The 23,066-nt window shown below is 41.5% G+C and overlaps 2 protein-coding genes across 6 annotated transcripts in view; one reads left to right on the top strand and one right to left on the bottom strand.

The window, feature by feature from the left end:
• Positions 1-594: 594 nt before the first annotated feature.
• Positions 595-18,920, bottom strand: LOC126389746 (zinc finger protein 638-like). 3 transcript variants are annotated; one of them, XM_050043578.1, is made up of 24 exons: positions 18,723-18,920; positions 14,642-16,337; positions 11,862-11,923; positions 10,459-10,488; positions 9,783-9,982; positions 9,054-9,256; positions 8,396-8,611; positions 7,339-7,437; positions 7,091-7,128; positions 6,925-6,971; positions 6,697-6,728; positions 6,401-6,520; positions 5,378-5,509; positions 5,173-5,214; positions 4,651-4,788; positions 4,321-4,485; positions 3,720-4,154; positions 3,089-3,592; positions 2,823-2,996; positions 2,423-2,720; positions 2,052-2,306; positions 1,733-1,828; positions 1,482-1,603; positions 595-888 (listed from the first exon to the last, which is right to left on the bottom strand). In XM_050043578.1, exons 2-24 carry the CDS (start codon positions 15,965-15,967, stop codon positions 832-834), a joined length of 4,791 nt encoding a protein of 1,596 aa, XP_049899535.1. In that variant the 5' UTR covers positions 15,968-16,337; positions 18,723-18,920; the 3' UTR covers positions 595-831. The 3 variants fall into 3 exon arrangements, with proteins under 3 accessions (XP_049899535.1, XP_049899537.1, XP_049899536.1); XM_050043580.1 differs by having other exon boundaries at positions 9,078-9,256; positions 18,723-18,919; XM_050043579.1 differs by lacking the exon at positions 18,723-18,920 and adding an exon at positions 16,434-18,274.
• The window catches only part of LOC126389747 (kelch-like protein 10), a 37,055-nt gene continuing 22,511 nt past the window's right edge, over positions 8,523-23,066 (top strand). For 2 of the 3 annotated variants that reach the window (XM_050043582.1, XM_050043583.1), the window contains exon 1: positions 8,523-8,637. The gene's annotated coding sequence lies outside the window, so the exon portion shown is untranslated. The remainder of the gene's footprint in view (positions 8,638-23,066) is intronic. The other variant, XM_050043584.1, reaches the window with a different exon arrangement.

The raw sequence follows: 23,066 nt of genomic DNA on the forward strand, positions 1-23,066 counted from the left end.
TGGCAAGTGGTACCACAGCATCAGGAGCAGAACAGCCAGGTTTTGCAACAGCTTCATCCCTCAAGCCATTACTTTTGAACTACTTAAGATAATTACACGTCACCCACTTACACTAAACTCAGTCAATAACTCCCTTCTCAGACTCTTCTGATCTCTGGTAGCTCGACAAACTTGTATTAGTTTATGTATACGTACTACAGAATTAGACCAGAATCTACTGATAGCTGCTGCATACATATTTTATTCATGTTTAAAAAAGTGGATGCAGTGTTAAATTACTCTTTAAATAGAAACACAGTTACATTAGAAAAACTGCTTTCAGTGATGCACAGCAGCAGAACACCAAAAAAAAAAGAAACTAAGCCTCAATGTGTGAACATAAACTCAACAAATGTCACTGTGAACAAAAGGGAAACCTAAAGCCACTGGTTACATTAGAAGTTTCCATCATTTAATTTAACTGCAGGTAGTTTGCAGTGAAACAGAAGGTGAATGAAGCCTGTCAAAACAGCTGCTGATGCCACAACTGTGCCTTTAACTCCACGCTATCTGAGCACGCAGCACATAACACTGTAAGTGAGTGAAGACAAACAATTTAGTACAAACATTTTATTGATTGTGCACACTTCTTACCGACAGCCACCTTCCACTGTACACAAACTCATTTCTCTTAATTAATTGCACATGAAAAATCTACAACACATATTCAAACTGAGGCGGGACATGACACTAATCTACATCAGTGTGAGAATCTGGACCCTGTGTGAGAAATGAAGAGACAATACAAAAGGAGGGGAATGGTGAATTCAGTCTGGATTTTCATAACCGCATTCAGGTGGAGTCGGGCTTAGCAGTGATGTTCGCCGTCTTTGTTGTCTGCAAGTATTTCTGCAAAAGAATGAACAAGGAGACTGGATTAGACGTGAATATTGTTGCCTCTTCGTGACCAAACAAATGTCTGGAGATACTGACTTCTGTAAGGCTACATTCACATAACAGGGCTTAATGCTCAATTCTAATTTGCAAAAGGTAAGTTAAAGCTCTATAAGCCGGTGTTGCTGGTAGTTCTCTGGAGGGAGAGGCATGGGTGCGAGAAGAGTAGAGATTTCTGGGGCCACAATGTGGAGGATTTCAAGGAGGAATAGTTCCTCTAAAAGTTTAGTACTTCCAGGGCTACATTCCAATATCTCTGTCGATGCCTCACGACAAGGCTGTCACAGCAGGACTCAAAATGCAGGCAAGCTGGCTGGTGACTGGGGGAGCTCTATGGCTATGATTTTGATTGCACATGCTAATTCTACTTTGGGTTAAAACCATAAAACGTTCTGACTTCGGTCTTCCCAAAACATATAATTAATTAATTGCAGACACAATCAGAATCTGTAATGGGCCTGTTGTTGTGGAGAAGAGGAGAAAGCTACAGAAAAATTCATCTTCACAGTGCACCCACAGATAAAACTGTGTGTGTGTGTGTTGCTTACCTGCAGGTTCTCGTAGTGTTTGAGGGTTTTGCAGTGGTTGATCTCTGCCTCTTTGGCTCCCGTAAAGAACCTGTTACACACCTTGCAGAAGAAACCTGTCTTTGGGACCAAGTACTCCATACCTGTGGACACACACATACACACACACACGACGTGAACTCTATCAGCAAAGTCAGATATTGTGAAAAAACATGTAAAACACAGATGAACACAACTGTGAAAACACAATGGCAGATAGTGATTATTCTTACCAACTGGGTGGCTGGGGTCAAAAGGAGGAAGAGAGGATTCTTTGCTCACACACTCCTCTTTGGTGTTTGTTTGATCCTCAGGCCTCTCAGGGTTTCCTGTGAGCGACAGAGACCTTTTTAAAACGTGGAACAGGGACTGATGTGGAAAGAAGTGGTGCTAGTTTTACTCAGTGAGCTTATCCAGATAACCTGCTCTGTCTTCACTGAGAGTGAATTTGTGTTTGTGCTGCTAATTTTATTTGTGGTTTCAGTGTATCAGCGTTTGTGTATCAGTACTTTTGAACGTTTTCAGCACACTTAAACAACACCATGATAATACCTGTCTGCACAGCAGGAGCTGCCGTCTCTTTGTCCTCTTCATCCTGCATCTTCTCCTGCTCCTCTGTTTTGTCTGGCACCATCTCCTCCTTCTTAGCCTGATCGTGATTGAGAGCACTGTCCTCTGTCTCATCCTTCTCGCTCTCTGAAGTCACTGCTCCTGGTGCTGTGCTGTTTGAGGAGGAGTCAGCTGGGACAGCTGCGGGCAGGGGTTCATCCTCAGTGGTGGAGTCCACAATGGCTGTCGGCGTGGCTTCTAAAACGTAATGGCAAATTTTAGGCCAAAATTTATTACACAAACCTAAAGAAAAAAAAATCTAATATGGTGTTTCCTTCACTTGGCAATTAGATTAAATCAGTGTGAGGTTCTACCTGTCTCAGGTGACACTGTATCTGTCTCAGGTGTGATCTCAGTCTCAGGTGCGATCTCAGTCTCAGGTGCTTGATATGTTGGCATGTATGTTTGGCTGGCGTCGGCCTGTAAATCCTGTGAGAGGGATGCTACAGCAATGATGATGGGACCGGATGATAAATCTGATGACATAGCATCATCTGCAGTCTCAGCCGTCAGCACATTGTCAGCTTCAGACTCTGAAAAGTGCTCATCTGCCTGCACCAGGGTTGCTGTGGTGTCTGATGTTGTTTCCGCGGTAACCTCCATGGGCGTCTCCTAGAAAAGAAAACAGGATGAGAACCATGATGTCATTACATTGTGGAAATTTAAGGCCCCTACACTGTAATGACCATGTAGAGAATAAGTTATATGTGGTACCTCTGGAGTGTCCTGTTGGACAGATGAGGGAGCGTCCTCCACTTCCTCTGTGGTTTCCATGGGAACAGAGGGAGCAGCAGGGGAAGGAATGTCGTTCACATCTCCAACTTCATCTACCGTCACAAAGTCACTCATGTTGAACGGGAAGTCATCACACTCCTCCTCCCCCTCCGCCTGAATGCATGACAGGACAAAAAAAAATGGGATAAGAATAAGGAGAGATTTAACTTCTAGTTTGTCACATCTCAACCTGACTGTCTTCTCACCATTTTGTTCTCCGCTTCTGAGTTGTTAGAATGCTCATCCCTCCAGGAGCTGTGTCTGTGTCCATCCGACCTGAAGGACGACCGTGACCCTGATGAACCCTCGCGGTGTGCTCTCTTCCTGTCCCTCCTCTCTCTTTCCCTCCTCTCCTCCTCTCTCTTCTCCCTGTCCCTCCTGTTTCTTTCATCTCGCTCCCTGTCACGCCTGGTCCTCTCCTCCTTCTCCCAGGCCCTCCGCTCCCTCTCCCTCTCCTTCCGCTCTTTCTCCCTTGTCTCCTTCTCTTTTCTTGCCTCCCTCTCTTTTCGCTCCCTCTCCTGCTTCTTCACCTCCACCTCTTTGTGGTTCTTGACTGGCTCCTTTTTTTCCTCTGCTGTCTTTTCACCCTGCTCTGTCTCCACTTGTGTTTTCCCCTGGTCTCCATTGGTGGACGCTGCTGCGGTGTTGGAATTGCTGGCGGTTCTTGTTCGGCACTCCACAAGCAGCGCGTTGACCATCTCTTGAGTAACCTGTAGAAAAAAAGGGATGAAAAGATGTCAGAAGTCACAAATATCAATTATGTTTGAGGTTTCTGACCTTAGCTACACAGTCTGGGTCCAACAACAGGAGCAGAGTGACAGTTTTAGGATATTTTACCTTAGGGAGTGCCGGCATGACCATCTCCTGGGAGGCTGTTTCACCATCAGAGCAAGATGGCTTTGTTTCTTCACCGGCAGGAGTCTCATCATTTCCTCCTGTGGGCGCTTTGTTCTCCTCTGCCGTCTCCATTTCAGTTTCAACATCTGATTTTTCTTTCATGTCTGTCTCCGGATCTGCTTCTAGTTTGGCATCCGGTGCGGCCAAAGTGTCAGAAGGAGCATGAGTGAGCTCGTCTTTTTGAATTTCTTCCTCTTTGCTCTGGTCTTCTCCCAAAGCTTTGTTTTCACCAACTGTCCTCTCTGGGCTCTTCTCCTCCTTCTCATCACCGTCTTTTTCAATCCCCTCCAATGGAGGTTCGGAATTCTCTTTATGTGCTGTCTCCTCTTCGTCTGCAGCTGCTGCTTGGCTGCCTTTGCCATTTGCAGGTGCGTCCTGCGATCAGAGACAAGGAGGTATTGATGTGTCAGATCAATGCATTCAGATTTTTTTTTAACATATGAGTTAAAGCTACAGGAGTGTATCCCAGTAGTAGATAAAACTGTGCCTAAACGGATGTCCCATAACTCCTGACAACTATTGCAAATCAATCGGCACCAACCTCAGATGAATCAAGATATGCAGCGATGACTTTGGTCTGTGTGTTGGCTTTGGGGTCAGGCTTGCGGGAGAAGAACAGAGGGTTGTTCTGGATGATGCACGGAAAAGTCTGGAAGCGTTTGTAGACAGACAAGGCCATAGCTGCAGTCGCCATCTCACAGATCACCTGAGCAGGGAGACACAGATCATCATTTATAAATAGAGAAGTGAGACATGACAGAGTTGGAGAAAATGGATTTCCAACCCAGGCCATAGCTCTGTATGAGAGCATGGAAGGTTCAGGATATAATGGATTAGCATGTTTGCAGCTGCACAGACAACTAGCTCTCACCATGTTGTTGAGCACGAGGGTCTTGATGACGGTACCAAAGCGCCGCACCAATTTTTGGACCTCAGAGGAGGCAGACGGTGTGTTGGGAACATTATTGATCACCAACAGGCAGCTCCAGCCTACTGGAACAGCATTCTCCTGCAGGATGGAAAGAAACATTCTGTCACTCATTCGTCACCAGTCCAATAGTGTCACAGTAAATCAGTTCAAAGTATACAGACTATTTAAGTTAGTCAGATGAATTCATTTACGTGAATTAATGAGTTTCACAGCAACTTAAATCCCTGAAAAAATTCTATGATAGGCATGTCAAATATTGATGTTTGCTAAATTTACTGTTTTTCTGAAGTACTGTGCAGATCATTACACAACACACACTGCAAGAGTGTCTTTGCTTATCTAAATCTAAGGAGTGCTGCCCAAAGCTTCACGCTGCTTTAGCAAAGCAGTACATAAATAACCTGAGCACACTCCATCACGTGGACAAAACACAGCTGAATAATTATTCACAGAAATACTCACCAGTGGTTCGGCTGATCCCATCAGAAGATTGTAGAGAGCCACCTGCGTGAAGAGTTTTTAAGTAGTAATGTCAGTTATTGTTCATTGTTCAACACAATACAATATTAAAAGTAAGATAATGGACAAAGAACACCAGACAGAAACAGAGCAGACGAAATGATCAATATACTGTCGTGGTGAACTGCATTATTGATGAGAGACCTACCGGTGTGCTGAGACCGACGCGCTGTTTGACGTGGACCAGCTTCAGCTCAGAGTCGCTCATCTTCATGGGCATGAAGGAGTGGACTTTCACCATCTCTTGAGCAATCTCCGTGTCTGGCACTGACACAAGTGCCTAACATGCAAAGAATGTTTTAATATTGTGTTGTTGGAACATCTTATCAACTCAGTGTTTTTCAACAAACATATACTGTCACAGGAAACGGTCATTGAGAGAGGGATACCCAACTTGTTTTCCCCTTTGGCAACATGTCAGGAGTCCAGGGGCCACATAATAATCAAACATTAGTAATTAATACATAAATATTTAGCTCAGACCTCTGTCGGGAGTCCTGGGGATCCTCCCCTAAAACAGATTTTGATAAGCAAGCTCTATGTTGATGCTCTTTTGTGAACTCTGGCACCTTATTTACATTCAGAGTACAAAAAATATACATGTATAAATTCCAATTTGAAAATGGTCAGCAGGCCACATAATAACAACAACCTGAAAAACATGCAAAAATATTATGCACAGATTCTGTAGACATAGGACACACAATATTTTGTTTTGTACTGTGTTGTGGGTATTCATGATTATTCATTTTGACTATTCCATTGAACACCTGGTTTGTAGCCCTCAATGAAAAGAGAAGGCCAAGTATCTTGGAAGAACGTACTCAGGACTTACATTATCTTCTTGTACTATCACTCCAGTTTTAGCCTCTTTACACTGGCTCCCAGTATGTTTTAGAATAGATTATAGCTCTCCCAGCTATATCTCTGACCTCTTAGTGCCGTGAACACCAGGACATACTTTGAGGTCCACGAGCAAAGGTCTTCTGTCTGTTTCAGAAGCCCAGTTAAAAACTTAAGGGGACAGAGTGTTTACTTTCAGGGCCCCGAGGCTCTGGAACAGTCCCTTCTTAAAACATTTAAGTTTAAGTTCATTTAGACTGTTTTTTATATCCTCAATTTTTATAGACTAAAGTGTAAAAGCTTCAGATGCAACTGTGTTTATACCAACCTTTCCGTTTTGTGTTGCCAGGATGATGTCAGAGGGAGTCCCAAAGGGCTGCACCAGCTTGATGATATCACTCTCTGACCAGTCGCTCTCAGGAAGTCCTGCGATCAACACCGTGCCCTTCTGTAGGAGACATTGTATTAGGATGTAAAACACATTAATAGTGACATTTTATTATTTGTGATGAAGCTGGAATTTAAACAGACATTTGAGCCCCAAGATTAAGTGAAAATACCAGCTCTTTCCACAATGTTGTTATGTATATTTTATAGTGTGTGAGCACTACATGCATCATGTACCTCATCAGAAGTCTTCTGGTCAGCCTCACCTCCTGCAGTGGGGAGTTAGAGGAGGGGATGAGAAGCCAAGGTGCAAACAGAGCTACAATTAGTATGTTTTTAACATCACATGCCATCATAAACCGGACTACGTGAGCCTTAGTTTTAGATATGGTAACAGTTGATATCAAAAGGATTTCTTGTACAGTATTGAATATCTGTATTGCAGCTGTTTTCTTGTTTTCTTACCCAAGTCTTCCCCAGCAGCATCTTTGTCTGCTCCTGGAGCAGGTTTGCTGCGAAGACAGAAATACTGTTAGCTGAGTGCAACCGGAGCAGTTTGGAAATTGGCGGGTGAGTGTGCAGCACATGGGGATTAAAAAGGAAAATGTTTGAGATGATAATGGTGACAAACCTGTTGTTAGCATCAGAAGACTGCCCTGCTTCAGGTTTCTAAAACAAATAAACAGAATGTGTTTACTGAAAGTGTTCATGAGATTACATGCACGTGGTCAAAACAGTTTCTGTATCAAAAAATTCCTCTTTACACAGGCAAAAATAAAATGTCAGTCTGCTGTTATTGGCGCAAGCGTCATGATATTTATGTATCAAAGGGTTTTGGATACACGATCAATCCACATGCATGTGTTTTCCACGTGGTACCTTGGCTACTGAAGCAGTGATTTGTTGGTCTTTGATGGAGAGATTGGTGGAGTTAGCCAGAGCCTGGGCGTCTTCAGCCCTCAACATGCATACAGATGCCTGCAACAAGAGGGGGTGACAAAGTTATAAAGTGGGACAGACAGAGACCATTATGATGCTCTGCAACACAAACACAGTAAACTGTCATACTGAGGATGTCAGTTTCTGTTAATTTTGCTTTCGGCAGCCTGACACGTGTAACAAACTACTTAATTTGTTTGAATAAAAAACATAAAAAAGGAAATGAAACAGAGGGAGTGTTTGTCTTTTAATATGGTGCAATGTTTTCTAATGTAATTGTGTTGCTTTTTATTTTATTTTCGGTTTTTCTGTTGGCTTTGCTGCTACAGCCAGCTACCTATGTTAAAATGCATAAACATAGTGTCCAATGCCCACCCTCTGGTCTCAACTGGTTAGGTAGCCTTGGCTGCTCTGCACTTTGCGCAAGCGAGTTTGGATGAGAGCTAGCTAGTGCTGCCACTCATTCTGCGATTGACGTTTTGGGATGACACTGCTGCAGAGACCTGGTGGCACCCTTCAGTCTCCCCTCATGTTGCCCCGGTGAGCAAGCAGCTTCATTTTGAGCCCCCAAACTCCTCTAGCATTGTTAACTAATAAATCTTAGCACCACAAGCTGGGCTAACAGTGAAACCATATTAAACCTAATCCTTTTGAAAGAAATGACCAAATTGAATATATTGCTTCTTTTTGCTGTAATTTCACTAAATGAGCAAACTGCAACAGAGACATAAAAACAGCTTTGTCATCAACAGACTGTGACTACACTTCAACTATCAGAGTTATTTGTACTACTGCTACATGTCAGCATATCAGCTTAAAGTAATGACTGAATGAACAAAAACAATCTTGCCTTTAAAACAGTTAAAAATACTCATTGTCCACTATTCAATTTTTTTTTTTAAGTTTAAACTGTTCTCTAAGAATCCAAAAGAAAAAAAATCCTTTCTTGCAAAAGTAAACACAACCAGGGTAAACACACGTTACATGTAAATATTACCTTTTGCCCTTCGCACTTCTCGCTCTCTTCCTCGGAGCATGGCATGAGGATCACATTATTGATCTTGCCAAAGGACCCCACCAAGTCGGTAACTTCCTGCTCTGACGCATCTTTTGGGATGCCTGTCAGATATACCAGACGCTCTGCAACGGACCAGACCTGGGAGGCTGGGGTCACCACCTTCTTCTTCTTCTTGGCTGGTGGAGGCTTGGCAGACTAGAAACCAACAGCAATAACTGCAGGTTAGTTTTAGGAGGAATCAAGTTTAAGAGAACCAGAGGCAAATCAATTCAAGTTTTTACTACTTTAATCACATACTGAACTGTTACTTGTTTAATTTACAATGACAGTGTAGATGAGATGGTTTGAGAAAATACTGAAGCGGCTGAAGAAAAACCTGCTCATTTCGTAAAATTAGCATAATTCAGTGTCAACTTGTCAAGCCACTAGAACTGAATTATTTCTAGCATTGTGCCTGAAATCAGCCTTTAGCATCCATAAGCTTCAATAACATAAATACTTGAGAACAGAATGGTGTAAACACTAGTTTTGAGTCATCTAACTGCTGTAAAGCTGCTATATGAACATATTTAATTAAAAGACACACTAGCAGGTGTTTCTGTGGTTGTGAAAAACAACTTTAGTGAAGGACACGCACTGTGTCAGCAGCCTTGGCACTTGCCATCTTAGTCGTCTTGGTCCCAGGCTTCGTCCCGCTCTTGAAAGTTTTGGTGGAGGACTGCAAAGGACCATGTCTGGTGCCATGACCTGCCTTAGAGAAGGATGGATGTCGGCTGGTGTCATGGGAGAACTTGGTTGAATCATCATGTGGACGCTTCAAACCGCTACGAGAGGCACCCCCTGTAGACACGCCATGAATCAGGAGTACAGAAGAGCAAAAAGAAATGGTGGAAGAAAAATTCACAAATACAATAATACTTTTTTTGTAAATTTACAATTATATGAAACACAGAAAACAAATTAAATCCTTGCAGTATAAAAACGTCTTACTAACCCTGCTAGTATATTGGGGTTTTTCAAGTTTGAGATGAAGGCTTTTATAAAACCAGGATATGCAGTTTACTTTTGGAAACACAGACATGCATTCAACATCGCTGCAACATGTATGGCTTGACTTTTGCTGCATGTTATGCACTTCTTTCTCACAATGTTTGCTGTATCTGTAAACTACTCATAAAATTACAACATATTCAGACTTCAGCCAATCAAAACTTACAGAGTCATTTGGCTCAGACAGTACAGTAGTGTCGATAGTAGTGTTGACTGTGTGCACATGTGCAGGGAGAATGCACTGTGCATGGGAAGCCATGCCAGAAATCATGCCTCAAGACCAGGCCTATTCTCTATTCTCTAGCATGTGACCTACCTGTGTAGTATTGGTGGCGAGGTTGATGGTGAAGAGCGCGGCCTACGGGAATGGGGGGCCTACGGGAATGGGGGCCCACCCTGTGTCTGCCGTGAGAAGGACTCGGGGGAGGAGAAGAAGAGAGGGATCGAGACACAGTGTGAGGTGGAGACTGATCCCTGGGATCCCACAGAGCCCGGCTGCCGTATCTTCCACTGCGACTGGATAAAAGAAAACATTCATTAGCAGACATAAACGGTGAAGTTAAAGTAGATTGTGACATATGGTAGCCCAGAGGCCTATATTTGCACATTACAGTGTTATGTCTTGCAACATGGCAGGTTATGGTTCCAGGATTCTAAAACATTTGCCAAACAACTGCTTAAAACTGTTGTGAAAACAACTTGCTATGTACTTAAGTGCCCACTTTATGTCAATATTTTCTGCTTTACAACATCAACATTAACTATACTTCCATACTATAGCCTAAATTATAAATGACATCTAAAACATTAAGTAGAGCTATTTTCAAATGGATACCCAACAAAACTGTTTTGTAAGAGCTGTGTCAGATTGGTTGTATATGCACAAGCAAGCCATCTGAATGTGTGGGCCTTGCTTAGTGACAGGACTGACTCCCAATGGCTGCTGGTCACAGCTAACAACAGAGAACCATAAGAACAAGAGTCCAACTAACCTTGGTAGATCTGGTTTCCAGTGAGGGTACCTTCAGAGACACACACAAACACTCGTTAGAGTGACCTTCAACATCTTCTTTACTCCTAAACTTGTATTTGAAAAGAAATACCAAGTGCAATCTGCATTGAGCAATAAGTTTAATGATATTCAGTGTAATGTCAAATGGTCCTTTGTAATACCAGGCCCACTCAGAATTAAATCCTGGGGCCCCATCAGACAGAGCGCATGTTGCAGGTTGCACAGGTCTGTAGATTGAAATCCACATTAAAAAAAGGGACAGGCAGAGGTCACTTGGTGTGGCTGTAACTGATGGTAAGAGGGGTTCCCAAATAGTATGCTGGACAGGGAGAAACCCAGATCTTTGTGGGTTAATGAGATCCTCTGAAAGAGAAATCACAGGCAATACTGTCAGCAGGTCCCGGCCTGTCTAGACGATGGTCGGATTAAGGCTTATTTAAGGATGAGTCAGGGACAGTTTGTCTATCGGCTGTCAATCGACGGGCCTGATTATGGTTGGCAAATTGTTATAAAGTAGTTAAGGCTAAAATGTGCTCAGATATGTCTTGCAGCTTGCCAAGTGGGGCAACATTAAAAGTGAGCTAACGTTAGCTTAACGCAAATCATGTACGCTACCACTTATTGTCATGGCCACCACTGAGGGCCTGCCTCTCAATTCATCCGATTAAACAATGGGGGGAAAAAAACCCTCCATGACTCTGGGTGCCCTGAGTTTAAGTTCTTTTCAACCCGAGACATTCAGGGCGCTTTTGCAAAAATGCGAAGTGCCTGAAAAAATGCAAGGCAAGTGAGCAAAATACTTCACTCTCACTGAAAATGATTACAAAAAGCCAATCCATGCACCTAAAACACACTCTGTCTGATCTGGGCCTTACTCTGTAGCTCTATCCAGATTTAGCTGTCGTCATGCTTGTTTTGGTTCTGCAGTCTGCACATCAGCTATATGATTGACTCATACCATCACGCCAATTCCCCAAAACAAACAGGTTCAAGCATCTATCAAGCTAAAGAGCCAGGATGTTTTCTCTCTGAATCTAGATGGCTAATCCAGGGCAAAAAGGCAAGTTAATATTGAACTTAGGTACACCCTGTACAAATTCAGTGAACACTCATGGTTATCTGTGTCACATGAATGTGTAAGTACGCAGCTGTTTGCCAACACATTAGAAGTAAGCACTCAGTAAGCCAAAAACATCCCTGGGCTGTGTTTCAAAGTGCTTGTTTTACTGTTATCAAAATTACTTTGTACACCTTTGATTTTCTTCTCATATTAAATACTTTTTGACTGTTTATACTGTTTTATACTTGTCTATGGTGCTATAACATAATACTGAAGATAAACTGGAGATGCAGCTTCAGCAGCGCATTAAAAAATGTCCTCACTTGTTGCGCAGGTCTCTGCAGGCAGCTGTGTGGTTGACGGTGTTTATATGGTCAACCCAGTCCTGAAGAAAAATGACAAATGGGAGAGGAAGACATCCAAATCAAACACAAATAAAAACAATCTTTAACAACGCTAGCTTCACATTTCACACGAATGAAGAGAAGAAATCTAAGCAATTGGATAACTCATTTATCTAAAGTGAGAGACTTAAGTATTGTGGCAAAAGATTAAGTGGACCTTTGTTCCATGAGGTCATTTTTTTTTACCATACTGAAAGTTGAGGCCCAGTTCTCAGTTTTATTGCATATTATCAATTTTTATGTTCAAATTTTGTTACAGCTGCTACCAGAAATACAACACAATGCTTGGTCTTGAGTACCAGATCATTCGTGCCCTGCGTAGACATGTTCTGTGTCAATTCTCCTTTCAATCGTCTTCAGTGTGACTATCAAACTTCACCATTAACACACTATGTATCACTAGCAGAAACAAAAACAAATTGTTTTAAGTCTTCTTGTTGTAAACACTTTTCGATTAACTTACTAAGTTACACCAAAATTTGCTCATCCACCAATATGTTGCCTATGTGCTAATTCCTACAGTGTGTGGGATATGGTAATTTAGTTCAAAATAAAAACAAACAAAAAAAAAAAAACCTTTGTTCAACAAGTTTAACAAGTCTACAATAATAAGATTAAACCAACAGGCTAAGCTGGAAACCTAAAAACCTTACAGTCATTTTGACAAAGACCACATCACATTCTGCAGATCATTACATGCAACTGATGGATAATTCAGGGACTGTTAATTCATCAGGCTATAACCTTTGTTTTGCTGATGACATTTTTTGTAAATTTGGGGAAACTATGAAATCTATAATCTCAATCTATGATCTATAAAAATTCTTCTTTTATTCAGAAAATGTAAGATGAAAGACAATCACATTGCTTTTCTCGAAATGTACCAGATCTCTAAAAATCCCACATTTGGCATACCTAAGAAATGAAGACAGTCACACTCGACTACAAGTAATTACTGTTACAACAGTGAAGAAGTGTACCTCCTTACAGTCGATAACAACACCATTTGAGAACACAAGAAACTCCATCCCAAAACCAGAGACCAGAGTACTGGATTTTCTCAGAGCACAAAAGGAGTTTATTCAACAGTAATTATTGTTGAACTAAGGAAATATTTCTATTATGCCTGAAAATTCCCTTTATCACTTTACACCAATTTAATAATTAACCATTTGTCCAAATAGTTAATAATGATTATTGTATCTCGTAGACATTGTCCAATAATAAATATATAAATATGTAGCTTAAGTATAATAATGTACTGCAATTTATACAATGGCCTAAGTTCTTCACTGAACATTTCCTGGAAATTGTAGATGGGTCAGGTACGTAACAAATATGTTCTCCTATTATTTCTTGATACATTTAGGTTTGCTGACTGACATTCATTTATTAAGCAAAACAGCCCTAGTCTGTTTTTCTCCTCTGCACAAACCTCTCGAGGTTATATGGAAAAAGTTTAATTGCTTGCACATGTAACTTCTAATTGGGAAACTGTAGTATTTGATAAACATAGTTCCAAAGTTGTATTATTTAATACCTGGACAAACGTGGTGGCTCAAATAAAGGGGGCCTCCTCTGGCCTTTTTTATCCCGGGACACCTTTGCAGTTAAAACTCAAGTCTTTCTACTTCACCAGACAGCTGTTTTTTGGACAAACATGGCTGTAGTGTCTGTGACATCATCCTCGGGTTTCTGAGGGCAAGTCAGAACATCCTAACTTGGGGAAAGAAAGCCTGGGTGGAGCTGCGGTGGGATGAGCACATGGCAACCCCCACATCTGGTGTCAGTCACTGTCAATCACACCCCATATCGTACTCGTTCTTAATGTTACACGTTTACATGCACAGTAATATTCCACTGCTATTCCTAAATATGACAATATTCTGATTTGATAGGGGCCTTGTAAACAGCATATTCAGTTTGGATATAATTAGGATTTTTACAATTATGACTAGGCTTGGGTTGGTTTTTAGAAATCCTGATGGTATGATTTCAAATAGTCAAAAATACGGTGGAAAACTTTGGAAAGAAATCCTATTTTGATGCAAAGACGCAAAACTTTTCGATATTTTGATGTGATAAATGACGTTAGGGCACGATAATTGGAATATTCACAGCTGCATGTAAACAGAAATATAAGTGAAATATTTAATATAATTAATAATTTAATATTTTTATCAGCCACGTAACCAAAAAACTAGGTGTAGGAATATTGTCTTTTTTGGAATAAGGGCAAAAATTGGAATATTTTGTGCATGTAAAAAATGTCAATATAATCACTGTTCCACTAAGAACAAAACAAATATGAGAAGAAGTGAAATTAAGTGTTTTTAAAGCTGCCACCTTAGCGGCAATTAGCAGTGCTGCATCTAAAGTCACTTCAGCACTGGCTATAGCTTTCAACATGATGGTGGGTCACATACAGTGCTACAAATATCTGGCTTAATGCTTTCCAAGGAAACAAGAGTATGCTCGCATAGTGCATTAATTATTCAAAACCATGGGTTTTTGCCAGCGGCATGCTAACTTGATCATTTAGAGCAACTGTACCTACTTTTTTCAATGATGATTACAAAGCCCGCAAAACACCACTTGAATAACATCGGTATCACTCTCATCTCTTAGGCTGCAGACTAAAATTAATAATTTGAAGGGATTCCTTTCAGACATTGGTACGAGGGCATGTTGGCACTCACCTTTTCCTCATCACACTGTGTGTGGCACAGGGAGCAGGTATGGGGATACACCTTTGGAGACACAGCTGAGAAATCACTTATCATGGTGGGCGTAGGTAACTTCTTGTTGCTGCCGTATGGTTTTGAGCCAGACGAAGAAGAGAGAGACCGCCTCGAAGAAGATTCGCTCCCGGTTTCAGATGGGGGCCTAGGTTTGGGTCCCTCACGCCTGTAGTCTCGGTCCAGATTACGAGATTTCGATGCTGGTGGAAATTCTCTCCCAGGTGACCGACTGCTCCTGCGATGATCACTATTTGACCTGCGATAGTCCCGGTCTCCATGCTTGCCTGATTCACTGTGTTCCAAACGAACCTGCCGCCTTTCAGTTTTCTCTACTTTTGGAGCTGATGAGGACGACGAGGATGGATACATTTTAACTGTCCTTTCACTGGGGAGCGGCTCTCTTTTGAAAGTCTCTCTGGTACTATTGCTCTCATCCTTTGCCCGACTGGCGTGGCCATAGTCAATGACTTTACCCGCTGTCTGTGTAACAGTAAGAAGGCTGGGCACTTCTGGCGAGTGTGAACGGGCCAATGGCGAAGAGCGTGGAAATGAGGATGAGGAAGTGGAACCCACAGTTTTTGGGTTGCCAGACTTGTTGATCTGGATGTCACGGAGTATGAATGGCAAAGTATCTGGGGTTAGCTGATCATCGGGGTAGTGACTCAGCACTTCTAAGTCCTCATTTGAAAGTCCAAAACTAGCCAAGATGCTTCCTGCACTCTCTGGTGTGTACAAAGCCTGACCATCCCCACTGCTGCCACCTCCGCCCCCGTGGGGGTGCCGGGCTTGGGGTGATGGTGAGTCACTTACAGGGGCATTCCAGCTTGTTCCAGCATGACTGCTCTGTGGCTGCTTTTGAGGCCCTTGGTGTCGTTGAGACTGGTGGCTAGCACTGGGTGGAGGACTAGCAAACAGTTTAGTTGGAGGTTGGTAGTTGGACCAATCTACTCCTTGCTGGTGGCCAGGCTGATTGTCAGAGGAGTGTGGGCCATAGTTTCCATGTTGACTGATCCCAGAACCTGAGCCTTGGTTCTGGTGTTGGTTCGGTCGGTTCATGTGGTCAATGAGGCGGTGATCAATGTCCCTACCACCCCGGATAGCCAGGGCGGACTCTAGCTCATCAGGGAGCTGGGTGGGACGAGGAAACTGGAAACCCATCGCCTGCGACAGCATATTTGAGGGAGAGCGATTCTGATGTTGATTTGGAGGTGGCTGATGATGTGGAGGCCTGGGCCCATTAGAGAAGGGCTGTGGCCCTTGTTGCTGGGAGTGGTGGTGGTACATGGCAGCACAAAGACTCTGTTGTGTGTTTGTGTAAGTTTTGCTGTTTGTGTCCAAGTTAAATCCAACAGCTGACACCTGTTGTCTATTGAGAAGATTCAGGAGAGCCAGGTGAGGAGGTAATGTGGCTGCAAATCCGTTGTTGTGACACTGGCTGCCAACAGTTATTGTCGCTAGAGCTGCAAGCTGCTGAAGAGCAATCTGTGCCTGAGTCTCAATCTGAGCCAATCGGAGAGCTGTTACTGCAGCAGCACCAGCCACAGGTCCAAATATGAAATGGGTCCCTCTGGTGGTGTTGGCGACGGAGAATGCGCTGGGCTCCAAACGAAGGGTAGGAGCAAGGTGCAAATTACTGTCGGTGTGCACAGCGAGGCTGTGAGGTGGAAAGCAAAAATATATTATAGATGAACAAGTTTCAATTTTTCATTTCACAAGTAGCTTTCAGATGAAGTCCTTTTCCCCCACGCACTTTTTTTTCTTTAAAACAAGTTGGCTCAATCTTCATTTTGCTCGTGGTTTCTTTCCATTTAAATTTGTCAAAGCATTAAGAAATGTGGTCCGCCTCAAGATCTCTTTGCTGTAGTCAAGTGTGGCCACTGTGCTTTTCTTTCAGGGCAGGAAAGCAAAGCAACATTATGCAACATTGAATCAGTGAAAACCATGAAAAAGCAAAACAGCAAATGTGGATTTAATCTACAGAGACACTAAAAGGAAGCCTAAAGTTCTGGGCCTTGCAGAAAAAGAAAAATCCTTCTTCCAATGAAACACTTGCTAGCCTACAATGCATGTTCAACATTGCAACACAGTGGACTGTGTCCAAATACGGCATATGCCTCTTTGCCAAAATGTTTACAGCAGGATGAAACAATTCTACAAGCACACAGTACAGTTTTTCCCTGAATATTCCCTGCAGGTAACACTAGATTGTCATGTCTATAAATTTTAGGTCACACTTACCATGTCCTGGAACACATTCAAAATAAACACACAAACAGTGAACTATACTGTTCTTTTCTTTACATAACACCAGTAAAACTCAAATAATAAAATGGTGAGTTTTATGTATTTGCACAGTTTTGGTCACAGACTATCATCAGATATGGTGGTCCATGTGATCTAAACATTTAACCTATTTTTGTTCACAGTAGCTCCAGTCTTTGAGGACACACACGTCTCCTTTAAACAGACCAAGCCGAGCAACCGTTTGCCAAATATTAGCTAAGAAAAAAGGGAGCTTGCATGCTGGGCAAACTGGTTTGCCTAATTATCTCACCAATTATTGGTTAAGGAGGTTAATAGGCTAAGTTAAAGTTAAACAAAGCAACATTTAACTGAATACTATATCACATGCAGGTTGACATATCATTTCTAACGTAAATAAATGAAAAAAAAAAATCAAGCCAGAAGTGTTAGAACTGATAACATGGTGCAAGGGCGTCTATTATGCTCTTATAGTAAAGCTACATGTTTATAAAACTGGCATATTGTTATGTCAAACCAGTCCTCCAAAGAGTCGGTTTGGTTTCAATGCCTCTAACAGCTACTTCACCTAAATTTCACGAATGCAAAGTCACATTAACCGTCTAGAAAATCACTCTAATACAAAGATCGCACACATTTGTATATTTCAACAGAAAACAAGGCAGTTGAAGCAACAACAAGCCTCGTCATATCTTATATAATTATATTAAAAAGTGCTCACTTCTCACAATGCTTTTTAATCTGTTGAATAAAAGCAACCACAGCATCTAGCTGCACTCCCTATAGGCAGACATGTGCATTAATGGTCTGGTTAAGCTGACAGGTACATAGAGAAAATTGCATGTTTGCGTTCTGTTACTGGCTGAACACTTTAGGTCAGCACATATTACTATTATTATTTAAAGTTTAATGCTGTGATTTCCTAATGCAACATATGGTACAAGGTGCAGGCTTTGTAGGCTTTAGAATGAGAAATACCTGTTTATTATGTTTCCATCTTGAAATGGATAATCTATAATAAACGAGAAACCAAAAGCAAAGGACAAGTCTTACTTCTTTTTTCCTCTGTTGATTTGTTTTGTATTGTTTCTCCGCTGTGTGTATTGTAGTCTGATCTACAGCCTGCACTTACCTCGCTGGAGCAGAAAGAGTTTGTAATTGAGCACATTGGAGAAACAGAACAAATCAAAGAAACAAAGAAAGACAGCATTAAGACTTGTTTTTGGTTGCTTGTCTCTTTGTCAGATTACCCACATCTAGATGAAAACAAGAAAACACGTACCCATTTCCCTTTTTAAAGCACACAATTAACTGAACGATATGATTGTAAATGGAGCTGTTATACTACCGTGCAAGTGCTCATTCAACTCCATTACGTAACGTTACTGCGTTTCCGGCTGCACGAAAGTCCCTGCATGTCGCGTTGAAATCCCTGCGTAGCTGGGACACCTGTGTCTGAACCAGACTGAAGCTACAGCACCCGTGTGCCATTTCAATTAAAACCAGCTAAATGCACACGTAGCCTACGGTCTATAGAAGCCATAAATCGCATGGATATATACGCATATATTGTGTACTGAGTATGAAATAATCCATTTACTCGGACAAATCATGACTTAAATCGGGAGATACAGGGCCACCCTCCATACCAGCCATTTTGGGTGTTTCAGTTGCTAGCTAGCTAACGTTAGCTACCAAGAGAGCTATCATTAACAGCTCCGTCACATTTAATGTCCACTCGTATTTTTTCCGAGTGCATAACACATTCAATAAATACCTTTAACCGTGGCTCGATGTGTGCCTTTGTTGTGCTGGAAAGTCTTGATTTCTTTTTAACGCGAAGTCATAAATATCAGGCTGCGTAGCGCCATTAGACAAAACGGGATTCCTCTTCTTCTACGGATTCCTCGGAGGATTGCAGTACCAACTTTTAGGTGTATACCGCCACCTAGCGTATCGGAGCATGTACAACAGGATACAGTTTACATTAGTCTGTAAAAAATAAAACAAAACAAAACAAAATAAAATAAAATAAAATAAAATAAAATGATGAAATGAAATAAAATAAAACAAGAAAAATAAAATAAGTGACAATAATAATAATAATAATAACATTAAACAACAAATAATGAAATAGTGAGAAAAATCTATATTCTATTCAACAAAAAGTCAACAAAAATGTACAAGTCCCAATCTCTGAATTCTAAATACATATTGAAATTTTGAAAAAAATTACATCTCCTCTGACTGACTTCATAGTCTGTAAATTTAAAAGAACTGCTGCAGAGTCAATACACAGCATCACCCTGTCTGTTCTCACTTCGTCCACCCACTAAACACCAACAATCGCTGTCATCATCTCAGCTGTAGCCTATAATTTATCTGTAATTCTATTCCCTTGAAACTGTGGGATGTAAACTCCTGTTTCTATGGGATCTTTTTGATCTTTTATGCCATCAGTTAAGTTTTTACCAAAAGGATTTCTTACTGGGGTGCAGGTTCCTATTTCACTTTCCAGCCACCCTGTCTTTAGCTCAATGAAACTAAAATCCATTTTTAGCCTTAGGAAATGGGGGAACAGTAATTATTGTAGTAGGGGTATATTAAAAGGTGTTTCTTTAAAAACATTTTCCTCTGATTCATCTTTAATCCTCAATCCAACATCATTTCCCTTACATTTGGTATACTCCCACCTTGTTTAAGACACTTTTACTGGTATTTTCATCCCCATGTGGGATTTTCCCAATTCTACCAACACAGCATTACTTTGAGTCGATCTCATTGCACCAGCCTGAAGACTGTTTTGTATAAGTGGGATTTAGCGGCTGCCCTATACACAAAACACCCAGAATTTGCAGGAACCCACATAAACTGAATTGATGCACCTTGATGCATGACTCTGGAATGTATTTGTATAGCAATACTTTGAATAAAATATCTTGACAGCTGGAACTGAAGGATCTGACACTGTTGAGACTGGAAACAGATTAAAGTGTTTTCTGTTTTTCGCTCCTCTGTTTACGGCAGAGCCAAGAGTAGGCCACTGCTGGTATGTTTTGGATCATTGTCCTGCTATAAGACTCCAGCTGTGTCTCATCCTCACGTTCTAGTAAATGGCAACAGGTTCTTCTCAAGAATTTTCCGGTACATTTTGGCTTTCTTCACTTTCTCATAATTTGGGTTGTGCTGGTACCATGAGAGGAGGAACAGCCCCATACTATCATGCGTCCAGTGGTGTAGTGGAAGGTATACTCAGGTATACGGGGTATACCCAGTTCTTTTTCTATCCAGTGACAGTATACCCACCTATCAGCTAAAAAGCCATTGTAAAATATAGGAGAGTATGCCCACTTCCTCATTGGTAACCTACCTATCTATCTAGCAGTACACCCACCTCATCAACTACCACTACACCACTGGATGCGTCCAAACTTCACTGTAAATATGGCATGTTTAGGGGCCTATATTTCCCCTCCAAATATGATGCCTTGTCTTGTTGCTGAAAAACGTTTGCAAAATAACATTTGGAGAAGCCTGTAGATTATTGTGTGTGGACACACTTCACAAGAGCTTTCTCAAAGTTCACTTCACACAAACAAGATAAAATTGAAACAAAATTAACAAAGTTAAAATTGTTTAGAGTATTATGGGACTGTGATGCTAAGTATATCACACACCCACACAGACACAGACAGACAGACAGACACACACACACGCACGCACACACACGTGCCTGTTAAGACACTCTCCTCTTTCAACTAGTGTGATGGAGGAGGTGAGAGAAACATTTGTCAGTCATAAATAAAACTCCTTCAACTCTTCTCCTGCTTAATAACCACATCAACAGCCTCTCCCAGAATTTATGTTATTATCATTCACATTTTTAGGTTAATAAAAAAATGGTGGGCCAACAACTATTCTGGGCAGGGCTGGCCTGGTGTAGACGGAGCAAACTTGCTGAGTGACTGGAATGGAGAATGGAGGCAAAATATGAGAGAGCATGTGATGAGCAAGCAACAGTCGGAGCATGTGACAAAGATGATACATGCACTATGGTGAGTGATATCGTGTGCGTGGTCCACAGTTGGATCAGATTGAGAAAACAGCTGCTAGGCTGTTGCCAGTGGAGTTCATGAACCTGACTGGGTGACCATGTCATGCTGAATCCAGAGTTTAAAGCTTTGGATTTATTCATGTGGGGTCACTTGTGGTAAAACTGCAGGGTCATGGCTACTCAGATGGCTGCTGAATTTACTTATCGCTCTCACTTCATGGTACCCTGACTTTCCTGAAGATGTGGTGATGTGATGTGGTGAAACTTCCTTTAATTAAATTCAAGACAGATATGACTATTTGGTGATTTGAAAGTTATTGCTTATTCCCAGGGCTATAAATACAAAAGGCCACCTTAAAAATTTTGTTGCTGCCTATTAACGCTAGGAGGTCAAAGGGCCCCACAAGCAGTTATTACATCCACACTCTTGCCAGCTGCCAGCTAGCATGCTAGTTAGTTCTCTCAGTACAGCTGGAAGTATTGCTGTCACTAGAATTCAAGATGTCTCCTTCCATATGGCAAAATGATGGATGGTAACACAACACTGTGTCCCACTCGTCATAACATGTGCAAGTAGGTTAAGACTTAGTTTACCACGAGTGATTGAGATACAAAACCAAAATCTTACAGTAGTAGTTACAGTTGAAGGGATATCAAAAATCAGTTCACAAACTAAAACCAGGAAAGAGTCCAAGGAGCTTAAGGAAGAATGGGTCTCCACTTTACATAGAGCTTTACACTGGGCACTAGAGAATGGGACATAGGCCAATACCTGGTGCAACTCCCTGATTACATTTATAAATAAAGGGGGCAAGGGCCCATCTGATTGTGGGGCATACAGGCCTATAGCCTTACAACATGTTGATTTGTTCATTTTTGCAACCTGTCAAAATTTCGGCTTTAATATTAAATTCAGATGATGTGTTTTGCTGTTACTGTATGTCTTTGCCAGAAATGCATCAGGGCACATTTGCATTTCAAAAGATATGTGGTCAAATGAGTTGCAGACCACCTCAGCAAGTGGTTTGAGTGACTTGATCATAATGCATCTAAATGGCTGTTTAATGTATTTAGCGCTGTACACTTGGGTTTGGATTATCCAAGATCAGCGTTGGGTAGGTTGCTTTTAAAATGTAAATTGTGGTAAGTAATGCGATGATAAGTAATTTTAATTGTCTCATCAAAGTAATGTAACTTATTACATTTGATTACTTACTTTTCCAACAAATGTTTTAAATCAGGCAATAAAGCTGAAAAATGTCTGTAAATAGGCAATGCCAAAAGAAGATATTCCTGTATGGCAAAAAGATGTAAAGCAACAGAATGAATGTTATATTCTACTCTTAAACTTTTGACCGAAAAATATATTTGGATGTATCCCCTATATTAGTAACTGTAATTATTTCGCATATTTTTAGAAATATAATTACAGATTGCATTATATATTGGTTACAGATTACATTAAATTGTACATTTTTTCCCAGTAACTGCAACTGAATACAATTACATTTATTTTGTTGTTTAATTACTAGTTACATGTAACTAGTTACTCCCCAACACTGCCCAAGATGCATGTTAATATCAGCTGCAAACAGGCTGCAGCACCCACATCAAGGTGATACCTAAATCAATAATTTCACTGAAAGAAAGAGCAAAAATTAGAGGTTTCATGTCTTTACAGGCGGCACGGTGGTGTAGTGGTCACAGCAAGAGGGTTCCTGGGGAGCCCTTCTGTGCGGAGTTTGCATGTTCTCCCCGTGTTAGCGTGGGCTCTCTCCAGGTACTCCAGCTTCCTCCCACAGTCCAAAGACATGCAGGTTAATTGGTGACTCTAAATTGGCCGTAGGTGTGAATGTGAGTGTGAATGGTTGTCTGTCTCTATGTGTCAGCCCTGTGATAGTCTGGCGACCTGTCCAGGGTGTACCCTGCCTCTCACCCAATGTCAGCTGGGATAAGCTCCAGCCCCCCCGCGACCCTCAAGAGGATAAGTGGTTACAAAAACGGATGGATAGATGGATGTCTATACAGCACATTCTCACTCTGACCTCGTCACATATCGCTGCTTGG

The sequence above is a fragment of the Epinephelus moara genome, chromosome 5, assembly GCF_006386435.1.
Source record: "Epinephelus moara isolate mb chromosome 5, YSFRI_EMoa_1.0, whole genome shotgun sequence".
Lineage (NCBI taxonomy): Eukaryota > Metazoa > Chordata > Actinopteri > Perciformes > Serranidae > Epinephelus > Epinephelus moara.

Coding starts and splice junctions, on each gene's coding strand:
- LOC126389746 (XM_050043578.1), bottom strand. CDS start 15,967: ATGTACCACCACCACTCCCAGCAACAAGGGCCACAGCCCTTCTCTAAT. Junction 6,729..6,924: donor TGCTGCTGGGGAAGACTTGG/GTAAGAAAACAA, acceptor TCCCCACTGCAG/GAGGTGAGGCTGACCAGAAG. Junction 2,997..3,088: donor CAGAAGCGGAGAACAAAATG/GTGAGAAGACAG, acceptor TCATGCATTCAG/GCGGAGGGGGAGGAGGAGTG.